The sequence below is a fragment of the Pollachius pollachius genome, assembly GCF_949987615.1.
Source record: "Pollachius pollachius genome assembly, chromosome: 17".
NCBI classification, from domain to species: domain Eukaryota; kingdom Metazoa; phylum Chordata; class Actinopteri; order Gadiformes; family Gadidae; genus Pollachius; species Pollachius pollachius.
Genome location: NC_136950.1, coordinates 5,564,412 through 5,584,888, shown reverse-complemented (window position 1 = coordinate 5,584,888; position 20,477 = coordinate 5,564,412). Strand labels below are relative to the sequence as shown.

At 45.8% G+C, this 20,477-nt stretch overlaps 2 protein-coding genes across 3 annotated transcripts; one reads left to right on the top strand and one right to left on the bottom strand.

Moving 5' to 3' along the window:
* Window positions 1-72: 72 nt before the first annotated feature.
* klhl15 (kelch-like family member 15) lies at window positions 73-11,482 on the bottom strand. 2 transcript variants are annotated; one of them, XM_079754379.1, is made up of 9 exons: window positions 11,305-11,482; window positions 10,701-10,788; window positions 8,725-8,863; window positions 8,371-8,559; window positions 7,831-8,055; window positions 6,383-6,544; window positions 5,833-6,042; window positions 4,798-4,988; window positions 73-3,808 (listed from the first exon to the last, which is right to left on the bottom strand). In XM_079754379.1, exons 1-9 carry the CDS (start codon window positions 11,357-11,359, stop codon window positions 2,959-2,961), a joined length of 2,109 nt encoding a protein of 702 aa, XP_079610505.1. In that variant the 5' UTR covers window positions 11,360-11,482; the 3' UTR covers window positions 73-2,958. The 2 variants fall into 2 exon arrangements, with proteins under 2 accessions (XP_079610505.1, XP_079610504.1); XM_079754378.1 differs by lacking the exon at window positions 11,305-11,482 and adding an exon at window positions 9,899-10,016 and having other exon boundaries at window positions 10,701-10,724.
* A 1,356-nt stretch (window positions 11,483-12,838) lies between these two features.
* Window positions 12,839-20,126, top strand: eif2s3 (eukaryotic translation initiation factor 2, subunit 3 gamma; the record flags this gene model as incomplete). Its single annotated transcript, XM_079755089.1, has 12 exons — window positions 12,839-12,907; window positions 13,688-13,751; window positions 13,982-14,109; window positions 14,511-14,632; window positions 14,753-14,847; window positions 16,157-16,315; window positions 16,695-16,829; window positions 17,086-17,180; window positions 17,730-17,874; window positions 18,338-18,507; window positions 18,786-18,958; window positions 19,516-20,126. 12 exons carry the CDS (start codon window positions 12,839-12,841, stop codon window positions 19,577-19,579), a joined length of 1,419 nt encoding a protein of 472 aa, XP_079611215.1. The 3' UTR covers window positions 19,580-20,126.
* Window positions 20,127-20,477: the final 351 nt, after the last annotated feature.

Here is a 20,477-nt window from a genome sequence, read left to right as displayed (position 1 = left end):
ACGTTTATTTCTGGAAAGAGTTACAAATCGTTCCAAATAAGTACTACTCAGATTATGATTACGTTAATCTGATTTCAAATAACTTCCATCCTCAAATACAGTCACTGTAACAGGGTATGCTTAATCCTTGTTATCCTATTATTATTTTTTCTTCTCCTACTTGAGATTTCAGACGGATGAAGGACTTGAGGTCGCCGTGCTTTGAAATAGTGTGCATCAAATAAGGACAGTACTATTGGGTAGTTAAATATCTTCAGTATTAAATAAAAAGGAGCGGTTTGAGGACATGAGTTTGGCATAATCCGTGACTAGGGCATTGACTGTTGCTCTTCAGATAGAAACTACAATAACATATTGGTGACCTGATTCACTCTTTTCCCAGCAGTGACTAGCGATGATCATGAAGACCATGATAATCACCGCCAGTTTATCACAGATTTGGACGTTCATACCTTCATGTTTCTATATTCAATAAATAACAATATCACAGAATGACTTGCGGGCGTCTACGCACTACTGCATCAACGCCTAGAGGTATACCGGACAGCAGAATGTTGGGTTTTTGGTGATGGGATGTGATTTGTGTAACAGTCAGCTATCTTCACAAATGCAGAACACATGTAGCAGTTTCCAAACATATATCTTCTCTGGTCTTGCCAACGCTAAGCTTGTACATTTCCACTTTGTTCGACTCGCTTTAACAGATAAGAGATGAATACTTGAACAATAAACATCCCTCTCCGTTTGCATGGTAAGCAAGCATACATCCAACACAAAAGATGAACAAACTGGAAATGCATTTCTCTCTCTTTGGATGCAAAAGCAGAAGCAAAACATAAACAGAGCGATGCTTGCTGCATAGCTGTTGCCACAGCAACTGGATGCTTCAAAAGCTACAGTACTGAAGAATACTGCATCAGTGCTCCAACGTTGTAGCCCTTTTCAGCGTAGGCTCATAAAAAAAGTTGAACAGAACATGGATGGGAATGATGTGTGATAATGACAGATGTAAAGAAGGTCCAAAAGGTTTTCAGCTCGTAAATGAAAGATACGTATATCCCAATGTTTTTTCCTGTCTGTTTCCTAGACACCATTCTACAACGCTCCCATTAACATGTTATTGGTACAATATGCTGGTTTTCTCACATGGGAGGTTGATCCTAACGGGCCTCGTACACGGCTGATATCCCTAGGACGTGAGGACGTTGGCATAGAGCAGGGGTTCCTAAACCATTCTCAAAAGACCATCTTCAGAGTGTCCACGGGACCCCACAGCCAACACAGAAAACCCTGCGCACACCTGAGCGGCGGCTCTTTTCAGAGTTCTATCAGTGTTCTGTGCGTCGACCCACTGGATCACGGCCCGATTTGGGTCGGGACCCAATGAGTTACAACCACCGGCATAGCGGATAAGAAGGGTGAGTGCAACCTGCTCCTATGCAGAGAGGAGCCGTGGACATGGCTGTGATCAGGGCGAGTTGGGTGGGGGTGGGGGGCAGAGAGGTTACAAGCTCAGATGTTAAAGGGGTATGACACAGTACGTACAACCAGTACCTGACGGGGCGCCCGTTCACCAGTAAAAGCGGTGGTTACCGGTCGCAGCGCCCAGAGAGACAGTTCAGTGAGAGGTGTCCGGGTACGCCGTGAGCCTGCACGGGTACAACCATAGCAGAACGCTAAGACACCGACACAGAAATATATTAGACATCGATAAATTAAATGTTCCAGGAAAATGAGAACAAGTAGCGTAAAAAGGAACAGTTGGCTGACTTTTTTTGTTCTTTCTAAAATGCACAATAGAGGTTTCGCCGTACAAAAAAAAAATTTAAATAAATAAAAATTGAAATGGAGCGAAAAACTAAATCCAGAGCTCAAGTGATGTTGACCAAGTATGACCCCTGTGGCACATGACGCAGTAAGATGCAAGTGTGTACGTGTGTCTGAGCAGACAGTGGTGTGTTATGCACGCACACACACACACACACACACACACTACTGGTGGGAAGGACAGTCAAATAAGTACAGCATTGTGGGTATACAAGAGCCAAAAGAAACCGTGCCGGGGACCCAAACGCATCGGAAGCCATTTTGGGATGTGTGCACATAAGCTGCCGTCACCATGGAGACGCCTCAATGCAGCTTCTGAAGCATGTTGCCTACGGTCACGAGCTGCCTCACGTTTTTGGATATTAACTGGGTAATATAGTGCCGTTGTGTCTAAAGATATCTGAATGACAGCGTCCTGTATGCTTTGTTACCTACAATGTTTGGAGCTATGCATTACAGGCCATTCAAATATTTGGCGTTTCCATATATCGAGTAACAGGTAGGACCTTTTGAAATCATAAATAACAGATTATAGTTGTTTTTAGATTCTATGTAATCCTGTACATTCCCCTCTTCTCAAAACGTATGGATGCCAAAATCCCGACACTTCAAAGGTAATTTTTCCCCGTTTGACCAAAGAACTGCACCCTGATTTTTACAAACACTATTCCTGCAGTGCCAGGTATAGCCTTTTTGGCCTGCAGCTGACCCTTAAAAAACAAACAAAGTTCCATGCGCCTTCAACCGTGGCACATTTTAAAAACCATTGAGTCGACTGCCTCGAGTGTGTTTCAGTGTGAGTATTACAATAGGAAAACACAACCAGCAGAAGAACCCGAATACCGATCCCAACGCTTCCCTCGACTGCTCATTCGGACGCCGTTCTAAGCATAGCGTTGCATTTGATCCCTCGCGGTTCTGATTTCAGTAAGGAATGAAGAACCTGGTTTCTGGTTTTAAATCATGGTCATCTTTAACACTCATGATACTCTGCAGAGTGTGGACACACGCCTGTGAACACCACAGGTGTTTACGCCCGTGTGTCAAAAACACACTGAACCTAATCTTACAAGTGGGATAAGCCAGTCCACAAAATCAGCTTTTCCACCAAAACGCGGGCCGGAGCCGACCTCAGCTGCAGCGCCTCACGTGTTCCAGCACATACTCTGGGAAGTGGAGGCTGCACACCTGCAGGCCGTCCAGTTTGCAAGGCATCCTGGGATACTCGTCCTCTTTCCACTTGTTCTCCTCGGGGTCAAAGGTGAGGATGGAGTCGCTGTAGTGGCCGTTGTAACACAGGCCGCCCAGCACCATGATCTGCCGGTCCAGCACCGCCACCCCGTGCCCGCTGCGCCCGATGGGCATGGAGGCGAGGATGGTCCACTCGTCCGTCTCGGGGTCGTACACCTCCGTGGACGGGCAGCCCTGCGACTCGAAGGAGGCCCGCAGGATGACGCACACGCCGCCGAACACGTACAGCTTGCCGTTGTGCGAGATCATCTTGTGGAAGCAGCGGGCGTAGTTCATCTTGGACTTGTTCTCCCAGCAGTTGGCGTGCGTGCCGGGAGGGAGCGGGCTGCGGCCGGCGCGGATCCGGACCGCCTCCGTCCCGCCCGACCCTCCCCCACATCCAGACGCACCGCTACTAGCACCACAGGTGCTGCTCACCCCTCCTCCTCCTCCTCCTCCTCCTCCACTAACACCACTGCCCCCTCCTGCTGCTCCTGCTCCTGCCTCCCGTCCGGGGTCGAACACGCACACCTGCTTGGAGGTGGAGGAGGAGGTGATGCCGCCGGTGATGTATAGCTTGCCGTTGAGCACCGTGCCCTCGTGGCCGTACTTGTTGACGGGGTAGGGGTCCACGAACTCCCAGTGGTCCTCCGTGATGTCGTAGCGCTCCGTGGAGTAGAAGGTCTCGTCCCGCGTGCGCCCCGCCACGGCGTAGATGAACTTCCCGATCACGCCCACGGCGAACTCCGACCTGCGGGGCGGACAAAGCATGCGGGCGCCTTAGCTCAGCTCTTCAGGGGGAGGACGAAACACCCGACGAGGAAGACGTCAGCGTGCAGACAAAGATGAGGCAGAAAGGTCCATCCCTGTCACTCATTGACACACTGTCTTGTTGTGTGATGTGGGGATTACATGGAAATACAAAGAAAATGTAAGTCCAATTCAGGGAGATAGTGGCCCATACAATTAAAAGGTAAAAGCTAAAACACATTGTTGCTTGAAAAGGAAAACGTAAAATATACGATTAATAGATTGATACCGAATATACCTGTAAACATTTATCCGCCTCAAAAAGTAACAAAATGTATAACCAATGTTTCGATTTAGGGTCCATCCCATTATCGCTTTCTATAGCATATATTTGGGGTACTTTCATTCCATTTATGGACCGAGGATTAGCACTGCAGGATCACTCTCTGATGAGAAATGGATATTCTCATCACATGCACACACACACTTTTCTTTCCACCCACTTCCTGTCTACTAGTCCACTTCCTATATCCTCTCCCCTTCCTACATCCTTTCCCCTTCCTACATCCTGTCCCCTTCCTACATCCTGACCCCTTCCAGCATCCTGACCCCTTCCTACATCCTGACCCCTTCCTACATCCTGACCCCTGCCTGCATCCTGACCCCTTCCTGCATCTTGACCCCTTCCTGCATCCTGACCCCTTCCTGCATCCTGACCCCTTACTACATCCTGACCCCTTCCTGCATCCTGTCCCCTTCCTACATCCTGACCCCTTCCTGCATCCTGTCCCCTTCCTGCATCCTGGCCCTTCCTGCATCCTGTCCCCTTCCTACATCCTGACCCCTACCTGCATCCTGTCCCCTTCCTACATCCTGTCCCCTTCCTACATCCTGTCCCCTTCCTGCATCCTGTCCACTTCCTACATCCTGACCCCTTCCTGCATCCTGACCCCTTCCTGCTTCCAGCCGACCTGACAACACGGCACTGACCTGGGCACCGACATGTCGGCCATGCGCAGCCAGGAGTTCTGCCGGGGGTCGTAGCGGTACACTTTGGAGGAGGCGTGGAACTCCCCGTCCGGGCCCAGCTCCTCGCCGCCCAGCAGGAAGGCAAAGTTGTTGACGATGGCCAGGCAGTCGGGGCGCAGCGGCACCTGCGGCCCCTCCAGTTCCCACCACACCTGGGGGTCCGAAAATACAGACGCCGCAGCTCGGGTTAGTTCACGGACCCGCAGCTAAGTCCGGGGGACGAGAGAGGGAGGGACGCTATCACGACGTGCAATATTACAACGATTTTTGAGGACCATTACCATATGTATTGGGATGCCAATAATATTAATAATATTATAATATATATTGATATTGAGAACATATTCTGTGTGATCTTTTCCCTTCTGTGGTTCAACCTATGGGTATAACGTTGGGAATTGGGCTCCAAATTCTCTTTGTCTAGTTCTGTAAATGAATGTTACAGAACAGAACATATTTGATGCGCATCAACTATAGGTGAATCAACTATATTACTAACTAACATCAACGTTTCTGGCTTAATCACATATTCGATACAACCTGACGTTACAAGTATTGCTGAAGCTTAGCTTCCCATCCAATTTTTTTCACTGATATTTTAAACTTATTTCTTATTCTGTCTGTGTGCGATCCCCTTGCTCATCACTTTCTCATAACAGCTGAAACGGAGTGTCCGGACTGACTCTACGGCAAGACGGTGACTTTGAATGGCATGGCCGTGCGTGTACTCCCGGCACACTGTTAACAGCGCATCACGGCGACTATAAATCCTGTTTTGAGCACTTAGTATTCCTGTTTTGCATAAAAAGCTCCAGATTGAATGAAAACCTGCAACCGATTTTGTGAATATACAAAAAACATTCCCCTTTGCAGTATAGCCTCTTAATCAATCGATTCAGATATATATACAGCCCTCTGTATACAGAGGGCTTCATCCATAAAGCTTGATTGAACAGCCCCCCTCCCGGACCCCCTAGAGCCCAAGGCTCCAGACACCTTGGGTCGGTGCAGCAGCAGGATCTTGCTGTTGACCATGCTGTGTCCGATCATGCCCCGGAACACGGCGGTCTGCGGGCGGGCCGAGCGGATGCGGTTGGCGCGCGTGTCCACCAGAGGCTGCTGGTTGATGCCGTGGAAGTAGCTGACGGCCTGGTCCACTTCCTGTCTCAGCTGCCGGGAATACCGGTAGAACTCGGACGTCTTCACCTGTCGGGGGTAGAGGCGTTTAGCTGAAGGTTTTGCATCAGGCAAAACGCGCCAACACGTAAGCGAAGTGGGCTTAGGTTTTGAAGAACAAAGAAGTCTACTGTTGAGCCAGCGAACAACATCCAAAAATCTCACTGTTAAATGTAAGCTTGTGGAGACACCTAGCCTGGGAAGAGCTAACATCTAGCAACACAGCATGGATGGATTCCTTCTACATGTACTTTTTAATCATATGAATAAGTACAGGATGCAGGCAGGCAAAGGGAGGACAGCTTTTCATCTGGGAGTTCACCTCCACAGCCTTCACGCTGTTGGGGAGTAGAGTGTGGGGAGGTCTCACCTTCTCCAAGATGTTGGCGGGGGTCATGAGGCAGAAGCGGATGGACTGGATGATGGTGTCCGTGTGTCTCCAGCGGCGCCGGTCGTGACGGAGCCACGACTGGACCGCCTCGTACAGCTCGATCTCGGGGAAGCGACTCAGGGCGTCGCTCTCCAGGTACGCCTGGTTTAGGATCGGGGGGGGGGAGGCAACACAGAGGACGGAGGGGGGTTTGGTTCATTAACATGAGGAGAGATTTCAATGTGAAGGTGGTTTGAAGTGGGGAACCTGCATGCCTCTATTCATTTTGAACTAGCACACATTATAACAAAAACGAACGTTACTCATTGTTCCCCTTGGTTCATAACTTCATCAATTCATCATCAGATCATTTGAGTAGTAGAACAGTCATCACTGACTCAATGTGTATTTCTGCTTCTCTCCCAACACACCCAAAATTCCACAATAACCAAATAAAAACTGTAGCAGTCTCAGAGAGAAAGTCCAATCCAACGTGGGTGAACCACAGTGTTCGCTTTCACCGGCCTCAAGGTCCTGGCGTTCCCGTGTCCTTGGACACGCTGTGCTGCTGTGAGTTTCAACATTTAAACTGTTTCCATGTGACCGATGTAGCGGCTACAAAGTGGATAAGGAGACCAAATGTCGGACAGGTCCGGAATAAAGTGGGAATGACCTTCTTTGAGCCTGTCTGCAAATGGCACAGATGGGGAGCTTGGAGCTGATCTTTGACCTGAAGATAATGCCTTATGCCTTACTTATATCATACTGCAAATATTGTCTTAAGACCACCACACCTTAAAAAGGGACTCCATGAAGGATTTTACATGCATGTACATGAATCACTTTAAATTGCCAATATATGAACAGGTTGTAAAAACGAAAGTTGATGCAGGTAGGTTGTATAAATAAAGCTAAGTTGTCGATTTTGTACTATTGTGTGGTTAGCTGCCTGGAAATTGACCCGTCAAAAAGCAAGAGACCGGCTCTGATCCCAACACCTTGAGGTAGTCCCCCCACAAAGAGCGCTTGGTGCTGCAAACCTCGTGAGAAGGACCTTTAAAAGGACAGCTGTTTCAAGATCAACAGTTTCCTGATTGGTTTAACTTAGTGCCAGGGGAACTGACCTGGACCTGACCTGGACCTGACCTGGAGGGGAACTGACCTGGACCTGACCTGGAGGGGAACTGACCTGGACCTGACCTGGAGGGGACCTGGAGGGGACCTGGACATGACCTGGACCTGACCTGGAGGGGACCTAACCTGGAGGGGACCTGGACCTGACCTGGAGGGGACCTAACCTGGAGGGGACCTGGAGGGGACCTGGACCTGACCTGGACCCGAACTGGAGGGGACCTTGAGAGGACCTGGACCTGGAGGGGACCTGACCTGGAGGGGACCTGACCTGGAGGGGCCCTGACCTGGAGGGGACCAACGCTCCCCAAACTGACCTGTAGTCTCTCCAGACTGAGGTAGGACAGGAAGTCCGGCCGGCTCATGAGCGGGACAAAGTTGTGGAGGAGGAAGTTGTCGAGCTGCTCCTGGACGCCCTCCACGCCCACGCTGAAGTCCTCCAGGAGACGCATGACCTCGGCGCAGTTCTCCAGGCAGATCTTGGCCAGCAGGAAGGAGCAGCAGAACTCCACCGCCTCCGTCAGCTGCACGTACATGGCCGCCTGGGCAGGAAGCAGGAAGTGGGACAGGATTGAGGAAGCGGACCAGGATATTGCGTGGCTTGGTGGCCAATCCGCGAACAGTGATATCGTCCATAAAATAAAATCAAAGAACCACAACTATATACCATAGAAGCTGTTTCCATGTTGAACCAATTCTGAAAAAAAAGTTACCATTTTTTTTTTTTCTACCGTGACTTATGCAAGCCGATGATGAATGGATTGATGGGTGATTGATTGAGGAATGGATGAATGGACAGCTGTACATGCACGTGGTTGTCATTGTCATCAGCGGGCGTGCTTTGTGTGCTGAGCTACCTGAAGGATCTCCTGGACCGTGGGCATGCTGAGCTCCAGCGAGCCGTAGTACATGAAGCGCAGGACGTGCCCGAACCCGGCCGCCGTCAGCCCCTTCATGTGGATCTTGTCCTGGTCCCGCTCCCTCATGTCCGCCGTGAACATGACCCGGAAGTAGTCGCTCTGGGTCGCCAGCAGAGCCTTGTGGGCCTGGAGGGGCAACAGATGACATCATCACACTCAACGCCACTACAATGGCTTCCTGTTGTCCCTATGTGCATGCATACAAGGCTTTGAAAAGAAAAAAACATGTGGATTCACGCGAGGGTGTGTCCGTTTATAAATACATAAATAAATTTTAAAAAAGACACAGACCTGGAAGTGGTGCTCCTCTATCAGCAGTGTGACGTCCAGCAGGAGCCGTTCCTCGTACAGCGCCCGGAACCCGGACGACACACTCCCATCATGCACCTGGGACAGGTACACCTCCACATCCCCCCCGGACATAGCACACCTGCCACGAAATCAGATTCCAACCAGGAGCAACAGCTAATAAGACGGGGGCGAGAGAACTCTGAAGCAGAATCCCTCTCTCCGGTCCCTGACTGCTGAAACAGCGCCATCTATGTTAAAACACATTATTGCAATGGCCGTAACTGACTGTACTACGTTAGTGCCAAGTGGTTTCGCTTGACATCTTCTATAGCAGAGTTTGTGAGACATGTCACCTAGCAAACCAACAGCTCCCATCTAGCAACACGTTGAGCCGAACTCAGGTTGTCCCATGGGTTTGGCTATAATATGGGGTTACCCTTTAATGGCATGCTACTGCCACAGTATTAAACAATGGTTTTGATTGAAGCCACGGTTCACTTTGGGATACTTTAAGTAGGGAGGCCGGAAAACCCCAGCTTAAGATTGCACTGTGATGACACCACTCACAGAACCGGCAGTGGGGAGGCAAAGATTGTTTTTATCTGAGCTGCTGAAACCCTATCCCTCCAAGCACTGGACTTGGGCCGCCAGGAAGGGCATTCGATGGGGACATTCAGCATTTTCTACCCAGCGATTCAGACTAAACAAGCAGCGTTCCCCTTTAGCTTTCAAGCGTGTATGCGGCTACTCTCAGCACAATGGAGGAGCTTATCCCTCACTAGGTCCACAAACACATCAGCCTGTTTCTGAGCCCAAACAAAGCAAGCCAGGCATGACCTTGTCCGGCTAGTAGGATCATCGCTAAAACATAATAATAATAATAATAATAATAATAATAATAATAATAATACTGTGTACTCGAGGTAACAATAATTGTTATTGATAAACATTTGACACACAGAAATACCTATTCATTTAAATAACAGAAGGGCTAATTGACACTCAATGCAATGTTGTAACATGTTCTATAATTACCTGCACACCTGTACAGAGAATGACTCATAAAAACATGTTTGACAGATTTTTTCCATTTGGTACCCAAACACTATAATTACATTGTAGAATTAGCACATGAACACACACATACACACTGACACACACAATGCGCACTCACCTCTGATTGGCCACGGGCATGTCAGAGGGGGTTGTTCGAGCCAATCAGAGGACAGTGCCCCTTGTATCCAGTAGATATTAACAAGTCCCTTTTCTGAGCGTCAATTACCTGAACAGAGCTGAAACCACCATGTCATTAAAGCTTGATCAACAGCTAGTTAGCAAGAAAACAATAAAAAAGTGTTCAATGTTTCAAACAGATCAACGGCTCAAAAAGACCATACACATGCATGCTAACAGTTACAGAGGAAATGCGTAATATATATGAAGTTTCAAAAATATGCTTAAACAAAAAGGGGCATGGAACTTATGTACATAACATATATGCTTCCAAATCCATCGGTCTAAATGTCGTAGTACAAAATTAAGCATACAATACCCTAAAGGCTTATTACAAAAACAGGTAACAAATTATAGTATTGTATTGTCAAGTTTATTTGAAACCTAACACATTGAGTCACACATTATTTTTGTTTCAAAGTTTATTCAAAAGACAAATAATACACGTACCAAATCAAAGATATAATAACATGTGAATTCATTAGAAAACTGATTTAAATTTTGAAAATTGCACATAATTGAGTGCAATTCCTTGTGATGCCAATGAGGTCTCAAGAGAATGAACTGACAGAAAATAAATCTGCCAGAATGTGCCATAGCCCACAAATTGATGTAGACCAATTTCAATTCAAATGTGATAACCATGCACTGTCAAACTTCAGAAAAAAATGTTAAAAGAAGGGGGAAGGGGGAATCTGGTTAAGGAGAATGTGTAAACTCAATGAGTCCTGTGTGAAGCATACCTTTTAGGGCCCGGTGGAAAAATCACAGGCTTGACTGGAAGCGCGCTTTGGGGACGCTCACATCTCCTGTCTTTGTGTTTCCCTTGCTCTGCTCAAAGGATGACATCAATGAGAAACCGCAGGTGAGAAGGTGTGCACACTGTATACCGTCAGGGTAGGCCAACCAAGCACCGGCTACCTGGTCTTGTTTACAAATGCAAATCGAGCGGACACGCGTGTCAGATATCTGGCGTTACTCAGAGTCCCCCTTCACTCTCGCAAATCACAGGTGTGAAACAACCCTGTCAGAATTAGTATCATTGATCACGACCTATCACATGTCTGCTAGAAAGAAAACCACATTGTCAGCCGAGGACAAAGGCTAGTATCATTACTACGGGTTGGAAATGCATGCGACTACAACGGCTGGGGCTATAAGGGGATCGACATCAATCCCAGCCAGACACTGGTGTTGTACATGACTGTAGTATATTAACGGAGCCACCTGGAGGGCTATAGCTTCCGATCCACGTCCAACTGATCCTAGTGGGACTAACGCGGAGGAGAGTCGTGACAACAGAGATGTTTGTGAGCTGTCAGCTCGCTCCTCAACCCCCCGTCTTACCTCGGCGCTGCGATGCTCCACAACCCCTCTTCGGCCAGGCGGCTCCTGCAGACATGAGTTGCGGGTTGAATTCCCGAATCAGGAAAACGGACGGCTGAAGTGCATCGCCAGTTCTTCCATCGGCTTATCTCCGAGGCCTACAATCGGCTCTAAATTAAAGGGGTAGCAAACATCACCAGTCAGTAGTTTGTCTGGACGCCATTTTCTGCACTGGCGTCATTTCCCTTCCGGACGGAACTGAAGGGCGTTGTGCAGTGCAGCACGTGAACCCACCTGTCCATCAAAATCAAGAGATGCCCTGCTAATTAAATAAATAATTAGATTAAATAATTTCCTTGCGACTGGACGTGTTTTTTCCGACAACCCTTTCATAAATTCATAAGAAATAATCAGACATTTACACCTGTCGTCACATGCTGAAAGGTTGAAACCTCCATCCTGAACTGAAGCCTGAGAGCAGACCCAACAGGTTAATTATGGGAATAGCGAGGGGTCCATTTATTCCAGTGATTAACTAGTTTCGTCTCATAAATTACCTGCATGATCATTTGCTTAATTTCATGACCTCAGTACATATAACCTTTACATAATGTAAAATGAATCGTTATTCCCTACTGTAGTCAACCGGTCTAGTCCAGTTTCATGATATACTGACATTATTTATATATTAATTTATTTACATTATTACATATTATTATCATTATTATTACTACATATGAAAGGCGTACCACATCCATTTCTTATTAAGAAGGTAAAAACAGGAAATGTGTGTTACATGTTGAATAATATATTAAATGGATAGCCTACCATATTTATTTTTATTGTACTGAATTATGTTTTCTCAGTAGTAGGCGTATTTTCCAGCAAAAGAACACTATTGTTGGAAAACTGTTTTATGTTTTAGTAATGGAATATAGGGAAAATAAGTTTACTGTTTTTGAGTAGGCCTAACTCACGACCCATAACATTCACTGTAACCACAGTAGGCCTTAATTCTAACCTTTTACTCAATTAATTATTGTTGGGGTTTTTGTTTTTGCTATTTTGATCTACATTTAAATAAGCAAAACATCTTAATTTTGCATTGCTCGGTTTTCTTTATTGAACTACAGGATGCCTTAGGACTACAAATATAGACGTCATTAACACACGACGGACCAACATGGAGCAGAGAAGTTTGAGTTACAAGACTTTCAATTAAATATCTAAGACACAGAACATGTTAATATGTATAAATAGTGATGCACACATTCAGACGGGAGTGAAAGAAAAGCTATTAGTATCGATGTCATAATGATATACATTTAAAACGTTGCATCATCCATTGTAAAAGGACCCCGGTTTTTTCAGTTACTCAGATTATGAATGAGAAGCCTTCGTGTTTTTCATAAGACGACGAAAAAGCATTGCAAAACACCGCTTTGTTAACACACAACTGAAAATCTATGAATCTCCAAAAATGTAGCTCATTAAAAAAATATTTATTAAGTAAATCAGGCAGTCGCCGGACCACTCAATTTCTTTCTCGTTCAAGATGGCGGGTGACGAGTCGGGTACAACGCTGGGACAGCCTCATCTTTTCAAGCAAGATTTAAATTCCTTGGTACGTGTTTATTTTTCGCGTTTCATTTGTGTGTATTGTTGTTCTTAAGTTACACACCACAAAAAACTAGAATGAGGCATTTCTGAAGGTTTAAAGCGCCATGTCGCCCGCAGGGAACGGTACCAAGGCCCCATTCTGTGCTAGCCTGTTCCGCTTCCACACGCTGTCGGCGTGAAGGGGCCATACCCATAGTCACTATATTCACTTTGTCTTTAAATATTTTGCCGAACTATCTGCTTCCAAATAAATGAATATTTTTTTTGATGTAGGGTGCGGCTACGGCGGCCATGGTTGCTCTTATTGTACCTGTGGTTATGGTTTATGGTTTTGTTCACCGGCAGACCTGGTGTTTCCAGCTCGTAGCACTTTTTATTCAGACATCCTATTTTTGGAAACAGAGAAAAGGCAATTTAGTCGTATCTTAAAGGAATTCGACGTCAAGTGTTATATCGATCCAATATTGTCAGTCTTGAGAGAGACCATGTTTCTAATTGTAGCTTCTGTCATTCGGTAATTATTGCCAATAGGGTTAATACTGGAGCTGAATCCGATTCATTTTGAATTACTATCAGGTCACAATTGCTACATGGGTAGCTTTCTTGTTATTCGGACCGAACAGCATTGGACGATAACAATTAAAACGACCACAACTTGCTTATTTTCTTCGAAGTAAAGCCGTATTACTACATATCTTACGGTATCTTTGGGCCATAATTGATTGAACTCCTGTTCTTTAGTTCTCCCTGCTTCAAGTAACAGATGTCTGTCTTTTCGCATTAGGAAGTGTCAAAACTGACTCCCCTCTCTCGAGAGATCATCAGCAGACAGGCAACCATCAACATTGGTAAGGAAAAGCATTTATAGCCTTACATTCTTCTCCACTATGGGTTTATGCAGGACAAAATGCTTCGAGTTGCATTGAAAATGTTGCAGCAATCACTGAGCTTGTGTACCGTTTATTTCTTTAATTTACAATTGTTTGCAATGAAAAGCAAGCGCAGTATTTCCTGCCCTTCTCTCATTTGCTCCTATATAACCCTTTCCCCTGATTGGCTTTGCCCTGCCCTTCTCCAGGTACCATTGGGCATGTGGCCCACGGCAAGTCCACAGTGGTCAAGGCCATCTCTGGTGTCCACACTGTCCGCTTCAAGAACGAGTTGGAAAGGAACATCACCATCAAGCTAGGATATGCCAACGCCAAGGTAGGCTGGTCTCTGGTTGAACCCCCATAAGTTATATTTGGGTGTGCTTAGACTTATGACCACACGATTTTTACTCTATCCAGAGCAGGCAAAATACAAACATCAAATATGTTAATTTGGTATGTCATCTGTATTCTATACTGTAGTCTACCCGTGTTCATGGCTACCTTTTTGTACTATGTTGTCATTACTATTGAGGTATTAGCTCTAAAGAAACCTTGTGATATTTTTCACTGCGAACCTCTAGCCCTGTCTCTATTCCATTCCGTGTGATGCGGTCATCCTTTCATTTCATTCATCTATCTAACCATCTGGTCTCCTCTCTTTATTAATACCCCATGGCTCCTCTCCCCCCCCCCCCCCCCCCCGTATCACTGACCCTCCATGTTTGTTGTCACCAGGTGTACAAGCTGGATGACCCCAGCTGTCCCCGGCCTGAATGCTACCGATCCTGTGGCAGCAGCACTCCCGATGAGTTCCCCACAGACATCCCTAACACCAAGGGCAACTTCAAGCTTGTCAGGTAAGACACTAGGAGACATTTTTACTGTTTCACTGTCTGTTTTCAATGTTCTTTTTTGTTGTTGAGCTTGACCTAATGCTATTCTTCTTCTGTCAATCTCTTTCTTCCTCGTTCCCCCAGACATGTGTCATTTGTAGACTGTCCCGGTCACGACATCTTGATGGCCACCATGTTGAACGGTGCTGCTGTCATGGACGCAGCCCTTCTCTTAATTGGTGAGTCTTCCTTGTTTTAACTATTTAATAGTTGGTACCAGTCACAGTAAGGATTAGATCTCTGCCTGAAAATATCTCACAATGCCACAGAACAACGACAGGAATTGATTTACATAAAAGGTAGGGCTGAGCGATTAATCAAATTTCGATTTTAGCGTCAAACAATCACAGGTGTCAGCGATTAAAATATTTAATCGCATTAATGTAATAGTTAACTCTTTTTTTTCTATTCTAAATATCCCTTGATTTCGTGCTTCTAGCCTTTTAGTGAGATCACAGAGTGTTGAGGACAGTAAGAAGAGAGAATCGCAGTGAATTCAACTGAGTTGAATTCACTGATGCAGGGTAGGTGCAGTGGTAGGCCTACCGTAAAACTTCAATAGCCAAGGCTTTTATTTATTTCAATCACTGAACTTTCGAACAAAACTCTTGCTCAGCAAAGATGGGAAATACTATAATTTTTTTTATTTAAACCAGTATGAATATTCCTATCGTACGTAGGCGTATACACATTACCAGGCTATCCAATAACACACGCACGCACGCGCGCGCGCGTGCGCGCGCGGTGGCGGAGTGGTAATCGGGAGAGTCGGGAGAATTCCCGGTGGGCCGTTAACGTTTCGGGGCTGTCGGGCTGATTATTGCGGGATAACAATATAGCGTTTCCTTGCTTGCCCCAACAAGTTTGTGCGGCGTGCTTGTTGTTTTGTTTCCGGTGTAGCTAAATCCGGTATGGTGTTGTAGTTTTTCTAACGTGACTAGTTGTTGCAAGACAGCAGGTGAAAAAACTACAACGTTTGCCAAATTTGGTTTACGTTAACGCTGTTAATAATGCGTTAAACTGACAGCCCTAAAAATGATCATAATCGAGTTTTCGATTCGAACAGCTTGATACAAATCTCTGTACATTATTTTAGATTTGAAAAATTTCTTTTGGACCATTTTGTGTATTTTTAAGGTGAAATTTCAAAGTTCTCAGTTACAAAGTGTTTTTGAGAGAGACATGCTGAATTAATTTATCATGTTTTCAAGCTCAAAAAAGAATCGTTTCCAAATTCGTGATTTCAATATTGACCAAAATAATTGTAAAAGTGATTATGATTTTTTTCCATAATTGAGCAGCCCTAATAAAAGGTCACCATGGCTGCCTTTGTGAATGTCGGCACACATTGAATATTCAAGTGATTATTCAACCCTGGAGAATGCATTATTCACATCCCTAACTAGAACCCACCTGTCTAGTGAGCGACCCTGATTACCTGCAGTCTGTCTAATGGGCCTCATTGTCCTGCCCTTGTCGTCGCTGCAGCGGGCAACGAGTCTTGCCCCCAGCCCCAGACCTCGGAGCATCTCGCTGCCATCGAGATCATGAAGCTGAAGCACATCCTGATCCTGCAGAACAAGATCGACCTGGTGAAGGAGAGCCAGGCCAAGGAGCAGTACGAGCAGATTCTGGCCTTTGTTCAGGGTGAGTGGCACTATCCCACATGCTGGGCTTTGACCACAACGCCTGAAGCGTCGTGCTTTGTCTTTCAGAAGACAGGGAGCAATTTAGTTTTTGGGTCGTCATGTTCAACGCAGATGTTATGAAATAGATCTCTACATTTGGCATTATTATAATGGCAAAATTGGAGACTTAGATATACAGAAAAAAGGTTGAAGGAAGTTTAGGATTTTGTGCTGCACTTTTGACACTGATTATTGTTGGTGGATAATTTAAACATTAAGTCCAAACCAGATGGTAGATTAAAGGCCTGTAAATGTTCTTCAGACTGTGTTCAAACCAGTCCGGCCGACTGGCCTCTAGTGTTCCGAGCGCTGAGCTGTGCTGCTGTCCCTCCCTGCAGGCACGGTGGCCGAGGGAGCGCCCATCATTCCCATCTCGGCCCAGCTCAAGTACAACATCGAGGTGGTGTGTGAGTACATCGTCAAGAAGATCCCCGTTCCCATCCGAGACTTCACCTCTGAGCCCAGGCTCATCGGTAAGACCGCCTCAAGAGCTGACGCACATGTGCAACACATGTTCACACTGCTACCAAACCGAATGGTCTTCTCCCTATTTAATTTTAACCAAATATATTTGATCATTTTAAGGAATATCATTAATTGATACTATAAAACAATCTTCTGTATTTTCTTTTTGTGACCATTCAAAGTCGATTATATTGAGATATAGCCCAGCCCTTTTTCTATTTCTCTTGAGTGTTAGTTTTTCTGAGCCCTCATCTGTTTTCTCAGTGATCCGATCGTTTGACGTGAACAAGCCTGGCTGTGAGGTGGACGACCTGAAGGGAGGCGTGGCTGGAGGCAGTATCCTCAAGGGTGTGCTCAAGGTAGGGCTCCGTCTGAACACTCCATCTGGCATAGATCTATCTATATATATATATCTGTCTGTCCATCAATATGTTTATAGTAGTTAGAAATGAACGGGCGCTCAGGGCATTTTGCTCGAAGAAAATAAAGGATTACCCACAAAGTTAGGATATGGGGGGCTTTTAAATGACTGCATAATATAGTTTACTCTGTATTATTTGAAAAGCCGGTCGGATTTTATTTTATTGCCTCTGAAGGCAATGCCTCTTACTATGGTGTCTGTCATACACCATAATAAATATGGTGTTGACCAACATATTATTAAAATAGCCCCTGAAATGTGCGAGGATTAGGGTTAAAAAAAGACAGGTTGTGGTTAGGTTTTTGAAAATAACATATAAATAATAAATAAATAATTTCCTACCCTGGTTTGTAGCTACCACTATGTGGATATGTAGGCCAAATGACTACTACGATGTCACTTACACTGTTAGCTTCAGTAGCCCTTCCAGGCTTATGGCTAAGCGCGCTCTGTAACCTGAACCCCTGCTGGCTCTCTCCGTGGGCAGGTGGGCCAGGAGCTGGAGGTGCGTCCAGGCATCGTGTCCAAAGACCACGAGGGCAAGCTGATGTGCAAGCCCATCTTCTCCAAGATCGTGTCCCTGTTCGCCGAGCACAACGACCTGCAGTACGCTGCCCCCGGAGGCCTTATCGGTAACACTCTTTTAAATCATAATGCCACCGTTCTATGGATCGTCAAGACTCCACAGTGGATGTAAAAAGGTCCCTACCTAAAGATTATTTACAAATAGGGATGTTTATTAGCGCTGAACGGTATTATAAACAAAAAATTATTGGGCTTTTTTTTGACAGCGATATGATTCATTATTGACGGGATTTAACATTTTGAATCAAAATTTTCACTTTCAGAAAATATAATCCTGATGTGACATCTGTGCAGAACTACAGTACTTTATTGGTTTACAACATTTATTCATGTTACCCGTATAATTGTTTTTTCCTGGGACTCAGGTATTGCCCTTAGACATAATTGACCACAACACAAATACCGACGTGAATTCTAATGGATTGTCAATAAATCAGAAGACTCGTTCCACCAAAAGTGTGGCCAATTGAGACGCAGAACCCCTAACCTGGAACCCCATGAACTTCTCAGGTGTCGGCACAAAGATCGACCCCACGCTCTGCCGAGCTGACCGTATGGTGGGTCAGGTGCTGGGCGCGGTCGGCGCCCTGCCCGAGATCTTCACCGAGCTCGAGATCTCCTACTTCCTGCTGAGGAGGCTGCTGGGAGTCCGCACGGAGGGAGACAAGAAGGCTGCTAAGGTAGGCTGTCAGGAGAAATGCATCTTGGGAAATGTAGTCGACTGATGTCGATTGGTAAGAAGGTAGGATGGTCTTGTCCTATTTGACCAATGTCCATGTAAGGACCTCCTGTCTTGTCTTACTGTTCTGATCGATTATCATAGTTTTGATCTCAATTTTGAAATCTGCTTAGTACATGCCACAAAAAACTGAGCATCATTTCTACTATCTGTTAAAAATCTAAAGGTTAATTAAGATGGCAATCAGCATACATACAGTGTTTAAAAACCCGCCCATAGGTCCAGAAACTGTCAAAAAACGAGGTTCTGATGGTGAACATCGGGTCCCTGTCCACCGGAGGGCGGGTCAGCGCCGTGAAAGCTGACCTGGCCAAGATCGTCCTGACGAACCCTGTCTGCACAGAGGTCGGGGAGAAGATCGCCCTCAGTCGTCGTGTCGAGAAACATTGGCGGTGAGTTCAAAGGCTTTTCCTAAATGAGCTCTGCCTGTCAGGATGTCTCTGTGGGTGATGTGCCTGACCAGATCATGCAGGCTTACATCCATTTCGTCTCTGAGCAGTCCTGTGTTGTAACAGAACTTCTAGGGGGAGACGGTAAGAGCCTGGGCTCGGGAACCCCAAACAGCAAGGGGCGTGGTCACACCTTCGATCCTGCTTCGTTAGATCTAGTGTGTTTCTATAGTGGTCAGTCTAAAAGGTGTTCATTTTGAACCATTTGAGGACACTATTTGAAACATTTACAGGAACTTTTAAGTTTACTTCTGCTGGACACTAGCCTGACATTGTCAAATTTGAAAATGCATGTTAGTCTGGAAACGTTTGCAGAATCAAATGGAGACGTATCAGGGGCAGCCATCTTTGGTTGTTTACTGACATGCCTCAAGGGCGCTCCCATTGTGCACTCCTCTGTACATCGTATTGAACCGCCCAAAATGATATGGTTTGCTATGCTATTCATTCAAACATCAGTCATTGGTTTGTCTGATTATATTTGCTTTATTTTGCTACAGTTTGATTGGCTGGGGCCAGATCAGGAGGGGCGTGACCATCACACCCACAGTGGACGATGACTGAGAAAGGACTGGAGCCAAACCAGGATGTTTTTACTTGACCACGGTGAAGCTCCTAGGGCTGGACAACACGACCATCACACTCTTTATTATTTTACACAGGAGGACGACGGGAAGCCGCAAGGGACAGATCTCAGTAGTTTAAGGTTGCCATGTCGGTCTGCATCCCCTGAGCAGGACAGGTGGGGGCGGAGCCAACAGAGCGCACTGTGCTCACCTGCCCTGCGACGTTAGACCAGAGGATGGTCAAGGCGAAGAAGGCCTTCTTTTATTTTTAATTACAGTACAAAACTATTAGATCAAGGATTATGTGGGGCGTGAATCCAGGTAAATTCCTGTTAAACTAATGCAGAGCATCCAGACTCCCAGGCCCGTTCGATATGATGATCTGAGTCCTTTTTCGCCGTAGATGTTTGCCTAAATTATAGGGTGCTGTCGAGCCTCACCATTCCAATAAAACATGCATCTGGTTTCCATTTGCAAATGGGCGGGGGACGGCGCAGAGAGGATGTGCTGTCCTTTGTTGTCATTTGAATCTAATAAAATACATTTTGAGGAAACGTTTGTCCTGATTGAGTTTCTTTATTTGGCTTGTTAAGTGAATAACGTCAATATGTTCATGTGATCTTGAACCAATCACACGGACTCTGCAGTATTCATTCTGTCGTGGTACTGTTGCTAGAACCTATTCCGCATGCATTCATCTGGAGCACAGAAGTAAATACGTTAAAGTTTTGATGTAAGCTACAGGTATTTAATAAACGGGCTTATAGGAAAATAGGCCTGCCTGCTTTGTAAAACTGCCAACTGGACCGCACCAGCCTGGACGAAACGGTACATATCTATCGGGTTGGTTGCTCCATGTCGATTTAGATGTAACATAATTCTTATTTTATACATGT